The sequence below is a fragment of the Agelaius phoeniceus genome, chromosome 10 (assembly GCF_051311805.1).
Source record: "Agelaius phoeniceus isolate bAgePho1 chromosome 10, bAgePho1.hap1, whole genome shotgun sequence".
Lineage (NCBI taxonomy): Eukaryota > Metazoa > Chordata > Aves > Passeriformes > Icteridae > Agelaius > Agelaius phoeniceus.
The window spans coordinates 25664425-25687751 of NC_135274.1; the positions used below are offsets into that span (position 1 = coordinate 25664425).

Sequence of the window (23327 nt, forward strand, 5' to 3'; positions counted from 1 at the left end):
TGTCCCCACAGTAAGAAGGACTGGAGCTGCTGGAGCAAGCCCAGAACTGGCCATGATGTTGATAGAGAAGGGCTGGGAAAGTTGGAGTTTGTCAGCCTGGAGAAGAGGAAGTTTGTGCAGAGCTCAGAGCTCCTCCCAGAATCAGAATGGGGATACGAGGAAGATGTAGAGAGACTTCGCTGGGGCCTGGAGTGACAGAACAAGGGGATGGTTTCAAGCTGAAGGAGGGGAAATTTAGATGGGATATTGGGAAGGAATCCCTGACCCTGGCACAGGGTGCCCAGAGCAGCTGGGGCTGCCCCTGGATCCATGGAATTGTCCAAGGCCAGGCTGGACACTGGGGCTGGGAGCAGCCTGGGGCAGTGGAAGGTGTCCCTGCCATGGCAGGGGTGGGATGGGATGAGCTTGAAGGTCCCTTTCAACCCAAACCATTCAGTGATTTTGGAGGAAAAAGCAGAAACCCATCTAGGAAGGAAAGTTTTGGCACTTTTTTACACGGCAGCAAAAAATAAAATATTTACAAGGAAGAACATTATTTCAAATCTGTCATACATCTGTCTTCTAATTTCTTTGTAGCAAAAATTAGCATGCAAAAGGAAAACAAAAGCAAGTGAAGACAACCCAGCTCCAGCCTGTGCGCTCCTCCCTACCACAATATGATCAGTGATCAATAACAGATCCTTTCCAACAGTTAAAAAGCTCTTTGTACAACACACACACAAACCTTTCTTTGCTACAGAGCAGCAGCCAAACAAGAATTCTCCAGTTCCCATCTCATCCCTCAAGCTCTGACACTGCACCCATTCCATCAGTTCTTGCCATGGGGAGCCCCGTGTTGTACCCCACAGACACTCGGAGATGGAGCCATCCCTTTCTCCCCACAAATACAGAACTCCCAGCTGCCCTTCCTGAACTCCCAAAGATCCCAAAGTGTCATTTTCCAAACGAGATCGGTGCTGGAGAAACTCGAGCAGCCGGGAGTGTCCCTGCGCAGGGTACGAGGGACCTCTGGTGGAAGCAGATTCCAGTGGCAGATAAACATTTAAATCCTCATTTATTCCTCTAATTAAAGGAACCAAACCCCTTGAATCCATGAAACGTCAGTGTCCAAGCCAATATTCCAGCCCACTTTATCCTCCTGCTCTCCAGCTCCCACCTGAAAATAAAGCAGTGCCCTCAGGAATATTTTGTTAAATGCTGTCAAGCACCCAGACAGAAATAAACCAAAATAAACCTGCTGGAAACAGCTTCACTTTGGGCCTGGATCAACGCTTGGATCAACACTGAGCAGAGTCAAATTATCCCCAAAATTCCGATTTTTTTTTTTCCTGGAAAAGCTCTGTTTGATCAGTGCCTTGGGCTTCATGAGATTAAAATCACTCCAACTTTGCAAGTCAAGGCAGAATTAAATTTATTCAGCTTGAAGAACACCACTAACAGTGATTCCCAGATTTTTGTAGGGATTCAGAAGCCACCAAATGCTGTCCTGGCAGTGAGGATCCAACCAAGCTGTTCCCTCCTCAGGAGCAGGGAGACACCTCTTGCACCACACACCAGGGCAATCCCTGTCTTGCAATTCCTGAATTATTCCATGAGCTCCAGTCTGCCATTCCCTCAAACGCTGTCTTCTGGCACAAAGCTGAAGGCAACATCTCCAGACTCTGTATTTATTTATTTATTGACCTAAAAATCCCAATTCAGAGACAGTCACAGAGCTGTTTGTCTTCCAGAAATGGGATCTGTATTTGGGGTTTATTTAGGGTTGCCTTAAAAAGAGAAACGCAGCCTTCAGCCACTGGTCAAGGTGGAATATTTATTCCAAAATCAAATTTAATTTTGATCTCCTAAATCAACTTCTCAAAGTCTCCTTTAGCCTCTTTTAGTCTCTTTCTTGATAAAAATCAACCAACGAAACAAAACCAAAAATCAACCAAGAAACCACATTTCTTTGCATGAAAAGCACCACAATTTGAGGTTTTTTGGGAATACAGTATCCTAAATACACAGAACACAGGACCACTTGGAAGAACCTTTTTACCAGCAAGAACACCTCCAAAATCTGCTGAATTCCAGGTCTGATCCCCACAGTCACACATCCTGATGAGCCCACAAGAGGAATCTCTGCCTGGAGGTCACTTGAGACACCTAAAAACCCCTTTTTACCCCATTACCAACCCCGTGACCCCTCAGCTGGGCTTTTACTTTATCCCAAACCCCAGAACGGAAGGCAGGAAAGGAAAAAGGAGGAATTCCAGCCGGACTCACGGGGGTGCTGCTGTCGGAGAAGGTGTTCATGCTGACAGACCTGCTCATCTTGCCTGAAGCCAGCGACCTTGGGGACATCGGGGACGTCGGGGATGCTGGGGGTGTCGGGGACGGGCTGCCCTTGTCCCGTAGCTCCGGGCATGGGGACAGGTCCTGGCGCTGCAGGTGCTCACGCCACGCCCGCTGGATGCTGAGGGAACAAAGGATTTCAAAGCATTGCGGTTGGGGGTTCCTGTGTTTTGTTTTCCTGTCTGGGCAAGGATCACGTGCGAATAGCTCTGTAGGGTTTGTATAAGACACCACTGGGAGAGTTTAGGATATTTTTTTAAGGAGAATCAGGGAATTCTGAAGTGGTTTGGGTTGGAAAGGACCTTAAAGATGATCTGGTTTCAAACTCTTACCACGTTACTCAGAGTCCAACCCAATCCCAAAACCCATCAAAGTGATTTCAGTTGAGGCCATCCAGAACATGGAATTTCTCCTACATTCCACCATCAAAATAAAAATATCCATTTGACCATTTAAAGGAATTAACAACCATCTATATCTTATTTTTACCCCACATTTCAGTTGTATTCAGATACAACTGGAATTTGAGAGCCAGAGCAGTATCATGGAATTGTGGAATCCCAGAATGGTTTAGGTTGGAAAATGTCCTCTCATTCCATCCTCTGTCGTGGGCAGGGACAATTTCCACTATCCCAAGTCACTCCAAACCCCCTCCAAGCTGGCCTGGAACAATTCCAGCATCCACAACTTCTCTGCAGGATTAGCTCCTTCTAGGATTTTTAAGCAATTGAGGGTTTATTCACTGGGATGAGCAGCTTTTACATATTTATATTTACATATTTGTATTTATTTGTATTTCTATTTTAAAGCTGGAGAATAGAACTGAAGTCATAATTACCCTCTTAGACAGTTCCCTGAAAATGGATTATTTTATCTGTCTTTTATCTGCATGACTAAAAGCTTAAAAGACACTGGGTTTTAATTTGAAATTTCATGTCCTTTTAATACTTTAATATGCATTAATATTTGAAGGGCCTGTAAGTGAGGCTGTGCTTTCTGGATGGAGGTAATTCCTGTGCCAGGGCTGGAGGATCCATGCTGGGAGAGGCTCCAAAAGGAATCCTGGACTCTGATAAGTATGTGGGGAAGTTGAATTATTCAAAATCAAGACTTCTAGAATAACTAACCCCAGGGGAAAATCTGTATCATGTAATGTACAGCAAAAATTAAAGTTATTCTAGAATTTGAAGAGAGGATTGATTTAGGATATGAGGAAGGATTTTTTTTCCCGTGAGGGTGGCAGGGGGGAGATTTCCCACCCCTAAAAACATCCCAAACCATGCTGACAAGCTGCCCTAAGAGAAGCCATCCCTGCTCAGGGCTGGACTAAAAATTCTTGGAAGGTCCCTTCCAACTGGACCATTCCATGATTCCATGATTCGGTGGCGTTTGGAAGTTCAGAGCTCATTCCCAGCGCCCCGGTCTGCTCATCCCTCCTTGCCTTGGGCCAGGTGTCAGCATGTGCCTTGGCTGAGCCCTCCTCCCGAGCAAATCCTGCTTCTCCCGAGCAAATCCAGCTTCTCCTGAGCAAATCCTGCTTTTCCTGAGCAAATCCCCCTCCTCCTGACCAAATCCTGCTTCTCCTGAGCAAATCCTGCTTCTCCTGAGCAAATCCTGCTTCTCCTGACCAAATCCTGCTTCTCCCGAGCAAATCCCGCTTCTCCTGAGCAAATCCCCCTTCTCCTGAGCAAATCCCACTTCTCCTGAGCAAATCCCACTTCTCCTGAGCAAATCCCCCTTCTCCTGACCAAATCCCACTTCTCCTGAGCAAATCCCGCTTCTCCTGAGCAAATCCTGCTTCTCCTGAGCAAATCCTGCTTCTCCTGAGCAAATCCTGCTTCTCCTGAGCAAATCCCACTTCTCCTGAGCAAATCCTTCTTCTCCTGAGCAAATCCCGCTCCTCCCGAGCAAATCCCGCTTCTCCTGAGCAAATCCTGCTTCTCCTGAGCAAATCCTACTTCTCCCAAGCAAATCCTGCTTCTCCTGAGCAAATCCCAATTCTCCTGAGCAAATCCCGCTTCTCCCGAGCAAATCCCCCTTCTCCTGAGCAAATCCCACTTCTCCTGAGCAAATCCCGCTCCTCCCGAGCAAATCCTGCTTCTCCTGAGCAAATCCCGCTTCTCCCGAGCAAATCCTGCTTCTCCTGAGCAAATCCCGCTTCTCCCGAGCAAATCCTGCTTCTCCTGAGCAAATCCCGCTTCTCCCGAGCAAATCCTGCTTCTCCTGAGCAAATCCTGCTTCTCCTGAGCAAATCCCGCTCCTCCCGAGCAAATCCCGCTCCTCCCGAGCAAATCCCCCTTCTCCTGAGCAAATCCCACTTCTCCTGAGCAAATCCTGCTTCTCCCGAGCAAATCCTGCTTCTCCTGAGCAAATCCCGCTTCTCCCGAGCAAATCCTGCTTCTCCTGAGCAAATCCTGCTTCTCCTGAGCAAATCCCGCTCCTCCCGAGCAAATCCCGCTCCTCCCGAGCAAATCCCACTTCTCCTGAGCAAATCCTGCTTTTCCCAAGCAAATCCTGCTTCTCCCGAGCAAATCCCTCTTCTCCTGAGCAAATCCTGCTTCTCCTGAGCAAATCCCGCTTCTCCTGAGCAAATCCTTCTTCTCCCGAGCAAATCCTGCTTCTCCTGAGCAAATCCCGCTTCTCCTGAGCAAATCCCCCTTCTCCTGAGCAAATCCCGCTTCTCCTGAGCAAATCCTGCTTCTCCCTGAGCAAATCCCGCTTCTCCTGAGCAAATCCCGCTTCTCCCGAGCAAATCCCGCTTCTCCCGAGCAAATCCCACTTCTCCCGAGCTCAGGGCTGTGCTGCACCTCCGAGCAGGAATTCTGCACTTCCAGGGCTGGTCCTGCCAGGAAATCCTGGGGAACTGATGTTAAATGGGAAAATCACCATGGAAAAGGCTCCGTGCTGCCCTTCCCTGCTCTGGCTTCTCTGCACCCAGGGAAAAATCCAGCAGATTCCCAAATATTCTTTAGTCACACAGAGGAAATGACAAAATGAGTGCAACACTGATGTTTAACGTTTGAAACTTGGTGCAAAGGGAATCCGTGTGATCCTGTGATTCAGCCCAGGATGGTTTGGGTGGGAAGGGAATGGGAATCCCATCCAGTGCCACCCCAGCCATGGCAGGGACACCTCCCACTGCCCCAGGTGCTCCCAGCCCCAGTGTCCAGCCTGGCCTTGGGCACTGCCAGGGATCCAGGGGCAGCCCCAGCTGCTCTGGGAATCCCATCCCAGCCAGGAATTCCCAATTCCCAATCTCCCACCCATCCCTGCCCTCTGGCACTGGGAGCCATTCCCTGGCTCCTGACCCTCCATCCCTGTCCCCAGTCCTTCTGCAGCTCTCCTGGAGCCCCTTTAGGCACTGGAAGGTCACAATTTGGTCACCTTGGAGCCTTCTCTTCTCTTCTTTCCAGGCTGAACAACAAATTTTCCTAGCTCCACATTCTTGAACACAGAGAACTTTTCCAGTTTGCTAATTGGAAGCTCTTTTATCCAGTTACACAGAAATCCAGGATGGATCCAGGGTGGATCCTGCAGCTCAGGAATTGGTCACCCTCAGCTGCATTCCAAGGCAGACCCAACACTTTTCCTTACTCACATTTTCACTTTGGATTCCAAGGGCTGGAGGTTGAGAGGATATTCCTGGATATTATTTTCTTCATCCATGCTGAGCTGATGGCTGAGAGAAAGAAACAGAAATTAGTTTAACATGTTCCAGCCTCACATTCCTGCAACCCCATGAATGAATTCCCTAATCCAGAAAAGAACAAACAAGAGCTGCTGCTCAGGAGGTGTTGCTGTCTTTGGAGGAAGTTATCTGGACTTCTGTGTCCAGCTCCCAACAAAAAATGGGAATTTGGATCCAGTTTTCCAGTGGGAACCTGCCTGAATCCGTTTAAAATCTCCCAGCTGCCACAGCTCCAGGGACAGGCACAGCCAGCAAAAGAGCTGCTGTAAATAATAATAATTTTAAAAAAGAACAAGAAAAAAAAAGCAAAACCAACCAAACAAAAAACCCCTGGTAGATCTAACAGATATTCCTGCTAAATTAACTTCCTTCCCCACGGCCATGCTGGAAGAGCTGGAGAGGGAAATGGAAAGGAGCAATGGGAATGCTGGCAGCAAATGAGTTACAGCAGCAGAAGCCACATGGGGAGGTGAGGAATAAACTCGTTGTAATAAATGATGGCCAAGGAGTTGCTGCTGGGAACTGATGGCTTGAAGAAAGCAAAGTGAAAATGCTGGAATATCCAAATCCAGCACCTGGGAACACTGCCCTGGATGGAGCAGCAGCATGGATTGAATGCAGCTCTTGGCAGGGAAATTTGGGAGGTCAGACCCCGACCTGTGGAGTTATTTTGAGTCTTAACTGGGCACTCACTGATATCATTGTCAGCAATTGTCCTCTTGTAACTAAAACCAGGGATTGTTAACGGGGGAAAGGCAAAATTTGGGATAATGTCTGTGAGAAAGAGGATCCCCCAGCAAAGCTTTCACACCTTGGAAAATCCATTTCCCTTTCTCATGGGTAAGATATTTTGGAAAAGGCACATTTACCTTTGGAGTGAGTCTTTGCCATCATTGACCTGTTCCAGGGTGTGCTGGAGCCTCCTGAGTTCTTCCTGCAAGGAGAGAGAGGGAAAAAAGAATTATTTTTATGAGAAGCCCTTGGAGATTCCCTCTCAGTCTCAAGACAAGCAAAGTTTTGAGGCAACCCCGAAACAAAAACAATCCCTCAAGTGCCTCCTACAAGATTTTAAACTCAAAAATCCACAACAATGACAAAGAAACCAATATCTTATTGATAATCCAGCACAAGTTTGAAAGGAAATATCAGAGTCACAAAAATAATACAGAGAGTAAAAGAGGGAAGTTTTCTTTCCCATATTGGATGCCTTTGATTCCAGAGATGCTCCTGGGGATCTTTGTTCTGCAATCAAAACCTATTCAGGCTCTTAATAAGGAGATTTCCAGCCTGCACCAGTTCCTGTTCCAGCAGTTTAATGTGGCAGATGTGAAGCTGGGAATCCCCACATCCATGGTAATTCCCAGGAAAAATCCATCGCTGGCATTCTGCGCAGAGGTTTGGCTTAAAAAATGGAATTCTCTCTTCTGAGGCACAGCTCAGTTCAGAGATAACCACACAACCTTTCCTTCTCCCACATTTTCCCTCTGGCAGTTTTTGCAGCCTCCTCCAGAGCTGGGTACAGTAATTTAGAATGTGAAAACAATTTGCAGTTGACTTTATCCATAGCTCAGGGTGCCAAGAGCTGCCTGACTTCCATAAATCACTCCTGGTGTTTGACATCATTTTCCATTAACCCCGGGGTGAAGACTGAGCAGAGAACAAAAAAGCAGAAGGCAGAATTGGTTGTGATGTTTTTGACAATTCCGAATGAAACCTCATTGGGCAGCGCCTCTAAAAGCTGGGATGAAAGGCAGCTCTGGAGGGGGCACAGCCGAGTTTGCATAATTGGGAAGAGGAGGAGACAGGAAATCGATCCTAATTTCAGTCGGGCATCATTAACCGGGGGTATCGACCGGCGCTCCTCGCTGCGGGGTTGATGGAGCTGCCCGTGGTGCTGAGCCCGGGGAAAGGGGCCGGGATGCTGCAGGGACACGGCGGGGACAGGGACAGCCAGGATGGTGCCACCCCCAGCCCCACAGCCTGCCCAGAGTGACCCAGCTCCAGGGAGTTCCACTGGAAGGGATCCACGCGCTGTTGGAGCCCAGGATGAGTTATGGGGCCTCTCTGAGCCCGGATAAAACAAAAATATTGTGAAACTTCTGGGCTTTTCTTTTCCCTCCTTCAGCTGGATGCAGACCTGGACAGGGATTGGGAAACTCCAGGCACGGAGACACTGAGGGAAAAAAATCCAGGAAAGCTTGAGGAGCACACTCAGAGCAACCTGAAGTGTCTTTTCCTAGTCCTTAACGTGCCTGTTCCATTTATCCATTAATTATTTTTCAGCCTGAGCATACCCAGCATCCTGGTGTTTGTTAATTTTATAATTTTACATTTTTTTTTTATTGCTTTAATTGCACAACACACTTGAGTCTGGATTACTTTGGAGAGGAATAGGAGGAGGTTGGAAAGCAGGCAGAGTGAATTCCAGCACGGCAGGGAGGGGAAGGCAGGGGGAAATCTCACATGACAGATCCATTTCTGAATTCCCAGGGGAGGGGTTTTCCCCAGAAAAAGCAGGGAGCTCTTTTTATAGCTCCTGAGCCTGTTAATTCTAGTGACAACAACAGAGGAGTGTTTGAAAACTGAAAGGAAATCTATTAATCCAATTTTCAGCTTTTTCAGTGTGGGGGAATGTCTGTAATCCTCACAAAAGAGGCATGAACTCGTTTGGGAATCAAAAAGTTCCTGTAAGAAGTAACAATCCCATCTATGAAAAAATATGATTTCCACAGTGTTTTTTTCCTGGGGTTTTAGGAGGAAACCTGAGGAGTCTGGGGGATGGAGGAGGCTCAGGGGGGCCCTTGTGGCTCTGCACAACTCCCAGACAGGAGGGGACAGCCGGGTTGGGATTGGGATCTGCCACCAGAGAACAGGGGCAGGAGCAGAGGGAACGGCCCCAGGCTGGGCCAGGGCAGCTCAGGGTGGACATCAGCAGGAATTTCCCCATGGAAAGGTGCTCAGGCCTTGGAACTGCCCAGGGAGCTTTGGAGTGCCCATCCCTGGAAGTGTCCCAGGAATTCCTGGCTGTGGCACTCAGTGCCCAGGTGGGGATCGGGCAGTGGTTGGATCCTGGAGGCTTTTCCAGCCTCAGTGATCCCGGGATTCTGGGCATGTGCACAAATCACAGCACTGGAAAAGAGAAAAGCCCTGCCAAGTTTCAGGTGAGTGAGCACAGATGGGAGGAGGAGGCTCTGGGGCTGCTGAGCAGTGACATCTCTGCCCTCAGACATCTCTCTCTCCTCTGATGGCTCCAAAGATGCTTTTAATTCCAGTTTTAATTCCAGTGGTTGCTCAGCAACTGCATCCACGTGTGGCAGCGCTGCTCTTCACCTGGAGCAGGGAAACACCGGGTGGCTCCTCAGGAATATGGGCATGGCTCCTCAGGAATATGGGCATGGCTCCTCAGGAACACCGGGATGGCTCCTCAGGAATATGGGCATGGCTCCTCAGGAACACCGGGATGGCTCCTCAGGAATATGGGCATGGCTCCTCAGGAATATGGGCATGGCTCCTCAGGAACTCTGGGATGGCTCCTCAGGAACACTGGGATGGCTCCTCAGGAACAGGGGGATGGCTCCTCAGGAATAGGGGGATGGCTCCTCAGGAACATTGGAATGGCTCCTCAGGAACATTGGGATGGCTCCTCAGGAAAATGGGGATGGCTCCTCAGGAACACTGGGATGGCTCCTCAGGAACAGGGGGATGGCTCCTCAGGAACACCGGGATGGCTCCTCAGGAACAGAGGGATGGCTCCTCAGGAACATTGGGATGGCTCCTCAGGAACAGGGGGATGGCTCCTCAGGAACAGGGGGATGGCTCCTCCCAAACCTGAGCAGGGCCAGGAAACAGCAACAGCAACGAGCTACAAGTGCTTCTCCTCAAGTTGTGCCTCTGGTGCCCAGCAGCAGGAAAAGCCAAGGAAACTCAGCTGCAGGTGGAAGTTGTCTCTCCTTCTCCTCCTCCTTCCCACCAAACCAGTCTGGAATTCCATGGCATGAGGCTGCCCCCAGTGTCCATGGGATGTGGAGATGCTGCTCACGTTGGAGGCTGGTGGGGCATGGAACTCCAAGGAAGCCTTGGAACACTCACTGAAGTTCATCCCAATGCTGGATCTGTTTTTCCAGCCCTGGATCTGTTTTCCCAATCCTGGATTTGTTTTCCCAAACCTGGATCTGCTTTCTCAGTCTTGGATCTGTTTCCCCAGTCCTGGACCTGTTTCCCCAGTCCTGGATCTGTTCTCCCAATCCTGTTTATCACACCCAAACCTGAGCAGGTTTCAAGTGGCAGCTGAAGCAGAAAGGTTTGAACTGGGATCTTAAACCCCATCTCATTCCCTCACCCACCACACTTCCACAGACTGGGATGCTCCTGCTGGCCTGACTCAGGGATTGGGGTGCACAGGGCCCTTAAAATCAACCCAGAGCTAACACAACAAACACTTTTCCCTTGGGGGTCCCACCCCACAGCCAAAGCAGGACCAGGACATCATTCCCAGGGTGTCCCAGCTCCTCAGTGATCCCATTCCCATTCCCTCGTGTGCTGTGGGAAGTGCTGGGCATTGAGCTCAGAGCAGGGTCTGGGTGTTTGACTGACAGAGTCCCCCAGCATCCAGCAGGGCCCTGGGATAAAGGGCATCCCAGGAAAACCTGAAATGCAAACAAAAAACACAGCACGGGAAGCCCTGAGATGGAAACTGGCCACACTCAATCTGGGAAAGCAAAGAGCTCCTCTGGGTATGAATAATTCACAAACAGCCTCAGACAAATGATCTCAGGTCTAGAAGGAAATGGGAAAACCTCTGGAGGCTGCAGCTCTTTTTATTCCTGCCTGGTTCCTGCTGAAAGCTGTTTTCTCTGGGGTTATTTTTTAGTCTTTAAAAAAAAAAATATATATATATATATGGATATCTAAACAGTTAGGCTGGATGTTCAGAGAACACAGCAGACCCCAGAGAAATCATTTCATTTTATTTTCATCTCTGGCTGGTAAATTATTCATTAACAGGGATCACTCAATGGGGAAAAAATTAAAAATTGGCAAATTAGTTTTCATTTGTTGACGTTAATTATTTAGTGTTCTTCCCTTTTATTAGAGGAAACACAGAGGGGGATTAGTCTTGTTCTGGCACTCCAAGTTTGCTCCCCAGACAACTCCCAAACCAGCATTGCTGTGGCTACTTCTGTGGAAAATCCATGGGAATGTGACTCCAGGGCCGAGATGTTGGGGCAGAGCTGGATTTTGGAATTCCAGAGAAGCTTCTGGATATTTTTCCCCAGCACTTCGTAAAAAAACAGTCAGGTGGGGCTTTATTTCCAGATATATGTATAACCCAGCCATGGCATTAATGGGGATCTCATTAATTAATCAATCTCCCTGAGCTCAGCCACAAACACCCAACATTCCCATCAACCTCACTGCAACAGAGAAATATCCTGATATTTAATGGGCAGTGGAAATGGAATTGTCTCAGGAGCAGTTTGGTTTGGATTTTGCAGCCTCACTGCCCTGAAGAGCCAGAGGCAGGAGAAGTTAATCACAAATTCTGGACCCAGTCTAAAACTGAGCTGAGCTTCCCAAATCTCTCCCTAATCCTGCTCCTCAGCTCACAGGAGCTGCCAGCAGAACTCGTTCAGCACCTCATCCCATTTATCTTCTGTCAAATGTCAGTGGCTGCTCCATCCTGAGGAGCTGGAAAAGCTTTGATTCCTCCCAGCTTTTCTACCCAGGCAACCACACAACTCCCAGGCTCAACTCTGATTTTTCTGAAATACTCTCCAAATGAAACCTGCCACTCATTTATATAAAAATATATAAAATAATAATAAAATAACGATTAAAACCCCACCTGGCTTTGTGGGAGGCCCCATTATGACCAAACTATACCTATTTCAAGCTTTTTAACAAGTTCCTGAGAGATAAAACTGCTCCTGGTGCCTGAGAGCAAATAATCCCAGCTGAGCCTGTCCAGGGAAGTTAATTCTTCAATCACAGAGCCCAAATCCCAGTTTTCTGCAGCAGCTGGTCCTGCTCCACTGAATTTCTGTGCTAGGAAATGTGAAGGTGACCCCAGGACCTGCAGCACCCTCAGTTCATTCAGGTGGGGTCAGCTTATAATGAACTGAATTAACCAAATTTGCCCTGATTGGGTGAATTCTGTGCTCCCTGGCTGAGGTTTTTGGTGCATTTTTACAGAGGGAAGGGGCCTTTTGCCAGCTCCAGTTTCCTGCAAACACATATCCCTGGGAGGATTTCAGAGACAGATCCTCCAGGACAGGAAATTAAAGGTCTCAGCTCCCAGACATCACAAGATCAGATCAGAAACCAAATCAAATCCCAGTGTTCACAAACAAAACCTGGGATAATGAAAGGAGGCCTGGCCACGGGGAGGGGGTGGAATTACATCAGCTTTGTTGCCCTTCCAGGACCTTTCTCCAAACTAAACCAAAATGCTGCATAATTGTTCAGAGTAAAAGAACCCCCAAAAGTGACAAACCCCCCTTCCCTCACTGCTCTCCCTGCAGCCTCTGCCAGGAAGGAGCCTCTGCTTTGGGTTTCCAAGGCCAGAACTGAATTCAGATGTCAGACAGAGTAATGGCAAAACCCTTCCTTTGAAATGTCTCCCTCCTGCCTCCATCCAAGGGACAGAAAGGACAGAAACTCAATCCACCAGAGCTTTGAACTCTCTGCCACCCCAAAGCAAGGCAGAGCCCTTGGGCTCCCCCATGGCAGCGCTCCCTGATTAAATCTCTTCTTTTCCAGCTGCTTTCAGAACACCTTTAATTCTCCAAGTTCACAGTGACACCAAAGACCTTTCACAGCCCAGCCTGAGAGTGAAACATCCCCATTTTGCCAGGTTTAATGCTACAGGAATGTCAGGAACAGCACAGAAACAACACACAACCCCTGCCAAGCTGCACTGGGGTCACAGGAGTGAACTTCATCCACTGAGAAGCAGCAGAAAAGGTCAAACAGGCACAAGGAGTTCCTCCCTGCGGGTCCTGTGGGTGTGCAGGGTGAGAGGAAGGAAATGTTCTGGAAATGTTATGGTGGAGCTGCTGCTTTAATGCTGTGCTTGGACCTCTGGCAGCTGCAGCATTCAGGGGAGGGATCTGTCACAATCTGGCCCAAAACAAATCCAAACCTTGGTGCTGGGGGTTCTCCTGCTGCCTTTGTCAGGGCTTGCTGGAGCTGGTAAAGGTCAGATCAGGCTCCCACAGGAGAGGCTTTGCAGGGAGATCAGCTCTGGCTGGGGCTGCAAAGGGCAGCTGGGTGATGCTTTGTGATCTGTGGGAGCCAGCAGAGCTCAGTGCTGGAAATGCTGCAGAGATGCTTTGGCTGCTGGGGTGTGCGGGGCATTCCTGGCACGGGAAGGAATTCCATCCCTGCCATCCCTGTGCAGGGCTCTCTGCTGTGACACGGAGCTGGCATGGGGCACTTTGAGGCACAGGGCACACCATGCCATGCAAAGCATTACAACCACCATAAAACATGAGCTCTACATTTAGGGATTGAGCCCAGGAATGTCATCTGGGTCCCTGGCTCAGTGACCACTTCCTTGTTGGAAAATCCATTTTTATGGCCGGAAGAAACCAACAAAATTAACACCAAAGCACCAGGGCTGCGGAGCTGTGCCATCCCAGTCTGAGGAACTCCTGAGAGAAAACTCTCCTGCTGAAGAATCCCAGGATGGTTTGGGTTGGAAGGGATCTTAAAGCCCATCCAATTCCACCCAGGACACCTCCCACTGTCCAGGCTGCTCCAAGCCCTGTCCAGACTGGCCTTGGGCACTGCCAGGGATGCAGGGGCAGCCACAGCTGCTCTGGGAATCCATCCTCAGAGGGAGGAATTCCTTGCCAACATCCCATCTACCAGAACAGCTCCATGGAAAGAGCAAAAAGCACTCCCAGCATAGTTATGAGGATGGTGAGCAAGAATAAACCAGCACTGAAGTGTTTCTTCCTTCATCACACAAATAATTAGGAATACACAGGGTTGTGTGATGCTTTTTAAATAGGATCTCGTGCTGCTTGTGGGAATACAATTCCACAGCAATAGTTTATCCTGGGAAGTCAGCTCAGTGGGGTTACAGCGTGCCAAGCTGAAATGGGAGCCATTTGTTTTCTGTCTGCATTGCAGCAGGAGCTGGCAGGGTTTTTATGGAGCATCCCTGACAGCCTCCAACTGTTATTTTTCCAAATTAACGCCGTGCCTATGGAGTTAATGGCAGTGCAGGCAGCAAGGGGTCTCTCCACAGCCTGGCCTCGTGCTCAGGATCCTTTGCAGGAGCAGAGAAGAAAATCTGACAAAGCTTTCTGTAATTACTGCTCTGCCTCACGGGGTGTTGCTCTGTGACAAAGGACACGGTGCCACTGCTGCTCCCCCAAACTGAGGCACAAAAAGTGGGCATGTGGAGAGCCCAGAGGTTCTACATCTGTGAGGGTGTGGAGAACCCACCTCTGCCCTTCCCGGGAGTTCCACAAGTCCCTGACCCCACCAACACTGATTTCTGGAGAGGGCTCTGCAGAGTTTTACATCCTGAGGACATCCTGGGGGAAGAAGGAAAGGCAATTCCTGCTCGTGAAGGGGTGGATTGCCCCAGAAATTCACCCCAGGAGGTGATGGAACCCCAAGGTGCACATTCCTCCTGCCACAGGAGCTCTGGCTTTGGGAGAGGAGGAGCCACACAAGTCTGCCCTGATGGAAAACACAGAATCCTGGAATATCCTCAGCTGGAAGGGACCACAGGATCACCCAGCCCAGCCCCTGGCCCTGCACAGACACCCCAAAATCCCAGCCTGGCCATCCCTGCAGCAGTGTCCCAACACTCCTGGAGCTCTGGCAGCTTTGGGAATGTGCCCATTCCCTGGGCAGGGCCCAGCACCCTCTTGGGAAGAACCTTGCCCTGATTTCCAGCACTAGAGAGGCAGCAAATCCTGCATCCTTTACCTCTCCAATTCCCATTTATTACAGAAATATTCCATGTTGGATGGCCCCAGGACTTATCCTGTGCCCCAGAACTTCCAGGCCACAGCTCCTCTCTCAGCCTCACCCTTTTCCTGCTGATCCCTGCCCAGCTCCAGCTCTGGATGTGCCACCCTTCCTTGGGCTCCTCCTTTCCCTCCTAACCTGCCATTTATCCCTCCTGGATAACAAGGAACTCTTCCAGCTCCAAAGCAGCTTTAAACAATTATTTTACCCCTATATATTAATCTGGCTCCTACAGAAGAGCAGCTTTGCCATGGACTGGAGCAGGGCAATCATTTTTCCAGGAGCTGCTTGTTTTTATTCCAGCAGCTCTCCCTTCCCAATGATCCCGTGTCCCTTGCCTTGCCCCGACAGATTTTTGCATGCAGAACTTTTTCCAGATGGCAGCTTCAGCGCAGACAGCAATTTGCATAATTTAAATCTGCTTCCTGGCATAAATTATAGCACAACACAGCTCAGGCTTTGATTTCCAGCTCCTCACAGCCAGGGCTGGGCAGTGCCCAAGAATTGCAGGTGACTCTGGAAAACCCTGGCTCAGCCATGGCACGAGGAAGAGCTGAAATCAGAAATATTTCCTCATGGAAATGGTAATTCCCAGGGGAATGAGCTCCAACCAGCAGCGTTCCAGTGAGCTCCAGGAGCTCAGTGGCTGCTCTGGAGTGAGGAGGGCAAGGAGAGCTCCTGGTGACAAAATTGGATTTTCCCACAAGGACAAACACAGCTTTGGGGGTGTTCCAGGAAGGCTGAGACAAACCCATGGTCAGTGAATCTCTTTTTCCTGAATTTCCAGTCTCCAGAAGCCAGGCTGAGAGCTGGAATCACCTCTTTGGGATTCACAGCACACACACACTGATCCCAAACGTGAGGGGTCACTTGGGATGCAACCCCTCCTGCCAAAAATGAATCATTCACCTTCCAGAGGCTCCAGGTTACACCAAACACAAGTTTCTGTCCCAAACCACACCCAGGAACACCTGAGAGATGGAAGCGCTCGGAGCAGAAATGTGCTGGCACACATGGAACACAACCAGTCCCTCTTCAGAGAGCCCCCCAGCAGAAGCCTGAATCCCAAAATAATCCCCTAAAACACACACATTGCCCAGAGCCTGCCCTGCTCCCATCAGTCTGGGGGCTCAGAGGAGCCACTCCCAGCCTTGGCACCGAGGCTGGCCAGGACTGAACATTCCTGTGTGCATTTGGCACCAGGACAGACACAGTGGGCCCAAACCCTGCAGTCTGCAGCCATCTGGGATGCTGCAAACAGCAATAAACCCAAAAGGTGCTGGTTTGATCTGTTAGCCCCCTGAGCAAGCCAATGTCTTCAAACATTTGTGTGTCTGATGTCTCAATGAATGCGTTTTCATTTCTGCACCAAGTGTTTGCAGCCTTCTCTCCCTGTTAGAGGAGCATTAATTCTGCCGCTCCCTGAGTTCTGAGTTTGGGCTCCCTGGGCCCATTTCCACTGTCAGAACTTGTGTTTACAAATGTCAAATGCTAAATTCCTTAATTCCTTAATTCCTTAATCCCATTATTTGTGGGGTTGTGACAGGCCCCACAAGGCTGAGGCCACCTCATCCCCAGGCAGGGAGCACCTCCATCCCCTCATGGAGGAACCATGAAATTCCACACAATCAAGGCCATATTTTCAATTAAAATTTACCTTGGAATATTCCCAGGCTGCTCCCAGTGCAGTTCCTTTCCCCCAGCCTGGTGTGGATGTGTTTGCTCTGTCCTAATGGTGAATTCCCATCAACTTCCTGCCAGGGAAAAACCCAGAGCTGCTCAGTGGGGACCACATCCATCAGCCTCAGGCCTCTGCTGCGCTTTTAATTACAACACTCAGGATCCTTCTTTCAAATCCTGAACCCGAGGAGAAAGGAGCTTTTCCTTTGCACAGCATCCATGAAATTCCCTGCTCCAGTGACACCCATGTGCTGCTGGTTCCTGGAATAAGGGACATTCCCTCTTTTCCCTTTTCCCATGGAAGATGAGTTTGCCCAAAGCCACGATCACTTTAACATCAGTTGTGCTTTGTGCCCACACTGAACTGTAAGGATCATTTTCCATCAGCAACTGTGCTTGCAAATGGATAATTCAGGTTTGTTTTGCCTGGGGTACACAGCAGTTTGAACACTGGTTTAATTTTAATTGTACCCAATTTGGGTCTTTATTTCTAGGTGCAGGCAGATCCCCTTTCCAGTTTGACACAAATCACTGCTGAAATGCTGGCCTAAAACAATCCTGAGAGGGGTTTACACAAACCCATTCCCCCATTTAGGCTGAGCCCAAACCCCACCAGCATTCCCAGATTCCTTTGGCATCCCTCCCTTTGGAAGAGGACATTTTCTATCAGTATTGCAATCAATGACCACCAACCACGTCACTGGGTGGAAAATTCCCTTCAGCACTGCTGGCCTCGTTGGATTCCTCAGGGAGAGGAGGAAAGGATGGGATAAAAGCTTGGGATGTTTTGTGGAGAGGGAAAACAAGACAGGAGATGACTCAAATCACCCTGAATTTCAGGCACCTGGAGAAATGGAACGCTCCACACTTCCCATGCAGTTATTAGCACATAAAAACCACTTTAAATACTTGATAATGGAAGGAATTTAAAGGATTAACAGGAAATTAATGGATAAAGGACCCTCTCTGTGTCTTTCTGAAAGCAGCCGCTCCACATTGTTTTAAAAGGCACCAAGTTGAACCTTCTCCAACTGCTTTTTAATAAATGTAAATAATATTCCAAAGCAGGGACGAAATGCCAGCAGTCGAGGGGTGGCTGAGCCATCCATGGCATGTAAATGAATCCCCTGCCTGGATATCAGGATGTGGATGTGCAGCCTTCAGGAATTAAATGAGCCCAACTTGCACAGCTTGTAAAGAGCTTCCCAGGGCTCCCAAAAAAATCCCTTTTATTATTTATGTGGGAAAAGAAGAGCAGCAGCAAGGGGGGAGAGTTGCAGGTGACACCAGGAGTCAGTGAAACCTGACAGAAGATGCTGAATTTTGGTGAAATTGAGGGCAAATAAATTAATCATGAACAAGGGAAATGCAAAAAAACACTGGAGGATGTAATTGGATTTGCACACAAAACTAATGGCAGCATTCCTGCAGCTGGGAGAGCAGATCCAGCTTCCTTCAGCAGGAATCATGGAATTATTGGAGCTGGGAAAGGCCTCAAGGGGATTCCTAAATCCAACAGAACTGCCTGGAAATCGTCATTCCTAAGGGATGGGAGCTCTACCTTGTTCCCATCAGCTCAGCCTGGATCATCCAGGGGGGTTCCCTGGCCCAGTTCAGTGTCAATGGGTTCTCAAACCCCCACTTTGCCACAGTTTTCCTGTTTCCACTCCCTTCACATCCCTTTAGATGAGAGATTGTGAATCAACCTCCAGCTCAATCTCCAGGTCTCAGAGAAAGAGGAGAATTCCTTTTCCTCGTGGATATTCCCCCAGCTCTGTTTTTCCCCAAAACCCCTCTTTAGACCCTTCAAAGGCTCTGACCTCGCTAAATGGGAATGTCCCCACAGCAAGGTCCTGCTCAAAACCTGGGATGGGCAGAGCTGCCCAAACTCCAGCTAAACCTGGGTTAAGATCCTTGTTTCAGGAGACATTTCCATGTTTTCTCTGGGTGATTTTACTCTCTGTAGTTAGTGTGTGCATTTACACCCTGTAGTTACTCATCCAGCCTGTTGGAGAGGAGTGAGTTGGAGCTCAGGCCCCAGCCCCTGTTCTCAGGGGACAGAACAGAAATCTGGGACAAGACCTGCAGGTGTCTCCCCCCTCCTGCCCACCTGAAGCCAGGATGCTGCAATCAGGTTTTCCAGCTGGGGAAAATGTGGAATATTGGCTTTGCTGTGTTCTCCCAGCTGCAACCAGGGCACTGAGAGCCACAGGGCCCCTGAAACAGGAACATTTCCCCTTCAGAGAGCTCATCCCAACCAGTTTGTCATTTATTCTTGTGTTTTCTTTGGCATCCAGGTAAATTGCTGGAAGTACAAACATTCCCTGGCATTTGATCTCTTCCCTGTATTTCAGGTCTGGACAAGCTTTCACACACAAAGCCAGGCTTTAGCCCTGGGGCACACAAAGAGTCTCCCTGGTTTTATTGGGATTCCAGAAATCCCCAAACTGCCACAGCAGGAACCTGCAGGAGCCTCATGACAGAAAATCCAAGTTTTAAGAGATTTAAAGCAGGGAAAGGTCTCCAATTCTGTCTGTGCCTTGGAATACTCAGGGAAAGCAGGGAACAAAAGTATTGGACACAATTCCAGAGGTTAGACAGTGCTGCACTGGGAACATGAAGCAAATCCCAGCACCTACAGCTCAGGGAAATTCTTATGGGTTTATTTTATTTAGAACACTTCTCTAGAGCTTCTCCAGCCCTTTGGGAAGCTGAAAAACTTGAACCAGCAAAGGGAATCCAAATAAATTCAGCTCCAGGTAAGCGAGATATTCCTAATGCAGCCTTTCTTTCCCTGTGCAATTTAACAAATGAGTTTCCAGCGTCTGACAAGTTGTCTGGGAAAACAGAGAAGCTCAGATTAATTCCAGCTTGGGAGAAATGAGAACTCAATATTTGCTGATTCCCAGCCACCCACTCTGGAGCTCAGAGCTGTGGAGGATCCATCAATCCCAACATGTTCAGCCTCCCGTGAGGAATGGGATGTACAGGATGGGTCCTCGCCTGAGGGTCGGCTCCCTGCCCTTGGAATTCCTGAGGAACCATCCCCAGCTCCCTGCCTTTCCTCCCTGTGTTTCTGCCCGCTTTATTTCCACCCTCTGGTGTTGATATCGCTCCCATCCATCACATCCCAATGGAATGCCCTGGGAACGAGGTTTGGGAAAGCCTCGCGGGCTGCCTGTGCCCAGCTCAGAGGGGATGGAGTTTGGGATGGAAGGAACCACGCTGTGGAAGCTGCTCCTGAGGGAATCTCTGCCCCAGCGTGCTGGGAAGAGCCTGGATGCCCAACCCCGCCAGCCCTGCTACAACTGCTCCGGCAAAACCCCGCGATCAATCCGGGACCGAGGGATTATCCCAGTGCTCTGCCCAGCGCCAGAGCCCGGATTGGTCCCGCAGCATTCCCGGGATGATCTCATCGGGATCCAGCCCCGGGCCGGCAGCTTTTCCGTGCTGACAAACACCGAACTCCGGGCTCAGGAGCCCTGCATCGATCCGCCGGCTCTTCCAGCGCCTGCGGCTGAAATCCCTGCGGAATCCCGAGGCTCAGAGCCGCGGGCTGCTCCCCCCGGGAAGCACAGCCACGTTTGGGTTTTTTCCCCAGTAATTGCACAGCCAAAAGAAAAAAGACTGTGAAATACAGGGAAATTCTGCCGCAGCACCCGGCCACGGCTCGGCAGAGCCCTGAGAATCCCCGAGAATCCTCGGGCATCTTTTCCAAGCGCTGTTCGGAATTGTTACCACCCGGAGATGATTCCCTCCTTCCCGAGCACAGAGCCCAGCCTTAAATTCCCGTAATAAACTTACAGCACGTCAGGAATCTCATCGTGACCGCTCCGGCCGCCTTCTCCCCAGGCAGAAGTGCTTTCGGATCCCACATTCCCTAAGGAAATGTGCCTGCGCATCCCCGGCGGTGTCACAGCCCTGTCCCGCTGGGCACCCCGCCATCCCCTCCCCGGGTATTACCGGAGCTGCTCCTCCATCCCTGGGAGCTGCTCCATCCCGGAGTGCTCCATCCTGGGGAGCTTCTCCATCCCGGGGAGCTGCTCCATCCCGGGGAGCTGCTCCATCCTGGAGCTCCATCCTGGGGAGCTTCTCCATCCCGGAGCTCCATCCCGGGGAGCTGCTCCATCCCGGGGAGCTGCTCCATCCTGGAGCTCCATCCCGGAGCTGCTCCATCCCGGAGCTGCTCCATCCTGGAGCTCCATCCCGGAGCTGCCCTGCTCCATCCCGGAGCTGCACTGCTCCATCCCGGAGCTGCCCTGCTCCATCCCGGAGCTCGGTCCGTTCCTTTCGGAATTCCATCCCTTACCAGCCGCATGGTGAAGTTTCCCAGGAAAAGGAGGCAGGAATGCGGCTCCTCCCGGCGCTGCCTCCCGTGGAACAGCAGGACACAGGGAAGCTGCGAACCTCGGAGTTGAGCACCAGAAAAACCTCAAAGAGAGGGCGGGGAGGGGAAAATGGGAAGAGCCAGAGCGGGAGCGAGCAGCCACAGCCAGCGAGAGGAGAAACTCCTGGCACGGCTCCAGCGCAGGGATGGATCCGCTGTCATCCCCAGCCATGGGAATGGGGGAAACTCGGATTTACCGGAGGCTTCGGAGCCGCTCTGATCCCTGCAAGGAGCGTTTGGCAGGGAATGACCCGCGAGGCTGGGTCCGAACGGGAATGGCGGGGTGGGTGTGTGCAGCACGCAGAAATACAGCAATCCGATAGTCTGCTTTATATAGCCTATTTCCTAGATTTTATTTTATGTATTTTATTGCATATAGTCTGTTTTCTATACTCTACATTCCATAATATATAATGTATTAAGTATTATATACAATATATAATATATAATACATTATATATTATATATTATACATTATACATTATATATTATATATATTATATATATTATATATTATATATTATATATTATATATTATATATTATATATTATATAATATATATATAAATTTTATATTTCTATTTCATAGATTCTATTCTATCTATTTTATTTTATAGATTCTATATTCTACTTTCTGGTTTCTATTTTATATAAATAAACCCAGCTGCCAGCACCAACTCCAAACAGCTCGTTCCATCAGCTCCTCCATGGGAATTTTATTAGACACAATTCCAACCCCAAATCTGCATCCAGTTGGCTTCACTGGGGTTTATGATACTCTTCAGGCACAAATTTCTTAAGGGGTTTTCCCCTAACATTGCCAAAAATCCATTCTCTGGAGGTAATTCCAAGGATTTCAAGCATTTCATGGTAAACTGTCAGTGTCCTGAGCCTAAACTTGTGCAAAGATTTCTGCTTTGGCAGTGTCCTTCCAATAAAAGGAAAAGAAATAATAATCCAAACTAGTAATAATTGCTAATTTTTCTTAGGCCAGAAGACTCAGTAAGGCTCAGACAGAGAACTCTTGGTGCTCCTCACACCTCCAAACCCCAGTTTTCCATGGAATTCTTTGGTCTCCTGAGCTCCAGCCCCTCTCCCTCCCTCTCCCTGCCCTTCCCAGGAGCCAGGCTGGTCCCTCCCTGTGCTCCCAGGAGGGATCCCATGGCAGGGATCTGATGGGGGCCTTGGGCCAGCAGCTGGAAAGGGAGAGGAGCTGCCCCTGCCCCTCAGGAGAGCAGGAAGGACACAGAGAGCCCTGGCTGGGAAAGCAGGATCCAGGCAGGTTCCTGGTGTCCAGGCTGCTCCATTCCCTCTGGGCTCTGGAATAATGAGCATTCCCTGCCCAAACAATGGATTCTAAAGCAGCCAAAATCCAGGAGCTCCTGTGTCGCTATAGGACATGAAACAACACGAGCACACACACTGGTGAAGAAAAAGGAACTTTATTTATTTATTTTCTGACTCCAACATTTACAGATCTCCAAAAGTGCCAGTGGATTGGAGGGTGACAGTGCCACCTCTCCAATGACACTGGACAATCCAACAGTCCATCACATCTCTCCTCCTCCATAAAAGAATGCAAAACAGTGAGTTATTTACAGAAAGTGTGTGAGAAAGTTTGCTACAAGAATGTGAACATCAGAAGGCTTGGAAAATCTTAAAAAACCAGGGCAACACTCCTGCATTCCCAGAACTGCCTGGGAACCCTTGAGAACATCCTTAAAGCCAGGGATTGAATCCAGGAAGCCAAAGGGATCATTCCCTCACCCTGCCAAGCAGTGGGACCTGAGAGTGCCATGACCTCAGAGCTGCCCCCAGTGCCAGCCCCACCCCACAGCTGGGACTGCAGCCGGCTGGGCTGAGCCAGGGCCTTCCAGAGGAGCAATTCCCTTCTGCTGGACTTGACCTTGGATTTGCTGTGTCCTAGGAGCTGGGGGGTTGGCTCTTGGGGTCTGGTCAGGGGTGGGGTGATCCTGACAAAGCAGGGAGGTGCTGGGTGGTCAATCTGGAGCAGGATGGACCATTTGGAGCAGGATGGTCCCTCTGGAGCAGGATGGTCCCTCTGGAGCAGGGTGGACCATTTGGAGCAGGATGGTCCCTCTGGAGCAGGATGGTCCCTCTGGAGCAGGGTGGACCATTTGGAGCAGGATGGTCCCTCTGGAGCAGGATGGACCATTTGGAGCAGGATGGACCATTTGGAGCAGGATGGTCCCTCTGGAACAGGATTGTCCCTTTGGAGCAGAATGGTCC

The 23327-nt window shown here is 49.6% G+C and overlaps 1 protein-coding gene across 1 annotated transcript; it reads right to left on the reverse strand.

Moving 5' to 3' along the window:
- Window positions 1-1873: 1873 nt before the first annotated feature.
- Window positions 1874-21310, reverse strand: IQCJ (IQ motif containing J). Its single transcript, XM_054639508.2, has 4 exons — window positions 21000-21310; window positions 6892-6956; window positions 5933-6013; window positions 1874-2455 (listed from the first exon to the last, which is right to left on the reverse strand). Exons 1-4 carry the CDS (start codon window positions 21006-21008, stop codon window positions 2146-2148), a joined length of 465 nt encoding a protein of 154 aa, XP_054495483.2. The 5' UTR covers window positions 21009-21310; the 3' UTR covers window positions 1874-2145.
- Window positions 21311-23327: the final 2017 nt, after the last annotated feature.

Coding starts and splice junctions, on each gene's coding strand:
- IQCJ (XM_054639508.2), bottom strand. Junction 6,014..6,891: donor GGCAAAGACTCACTCCAAAG/GTAAATGTGCCT, acceptor TCTTTCTCTCAG/CCATCAGCTCAGCATGGATG. Junction 2,456..5,932: donor TTGGAATCCAAAGTGAAAAT/GTGAGTAAGGAA, acceptor TTGTTCCCTCAG/CATCCAGCGGGCGTGGCGTG.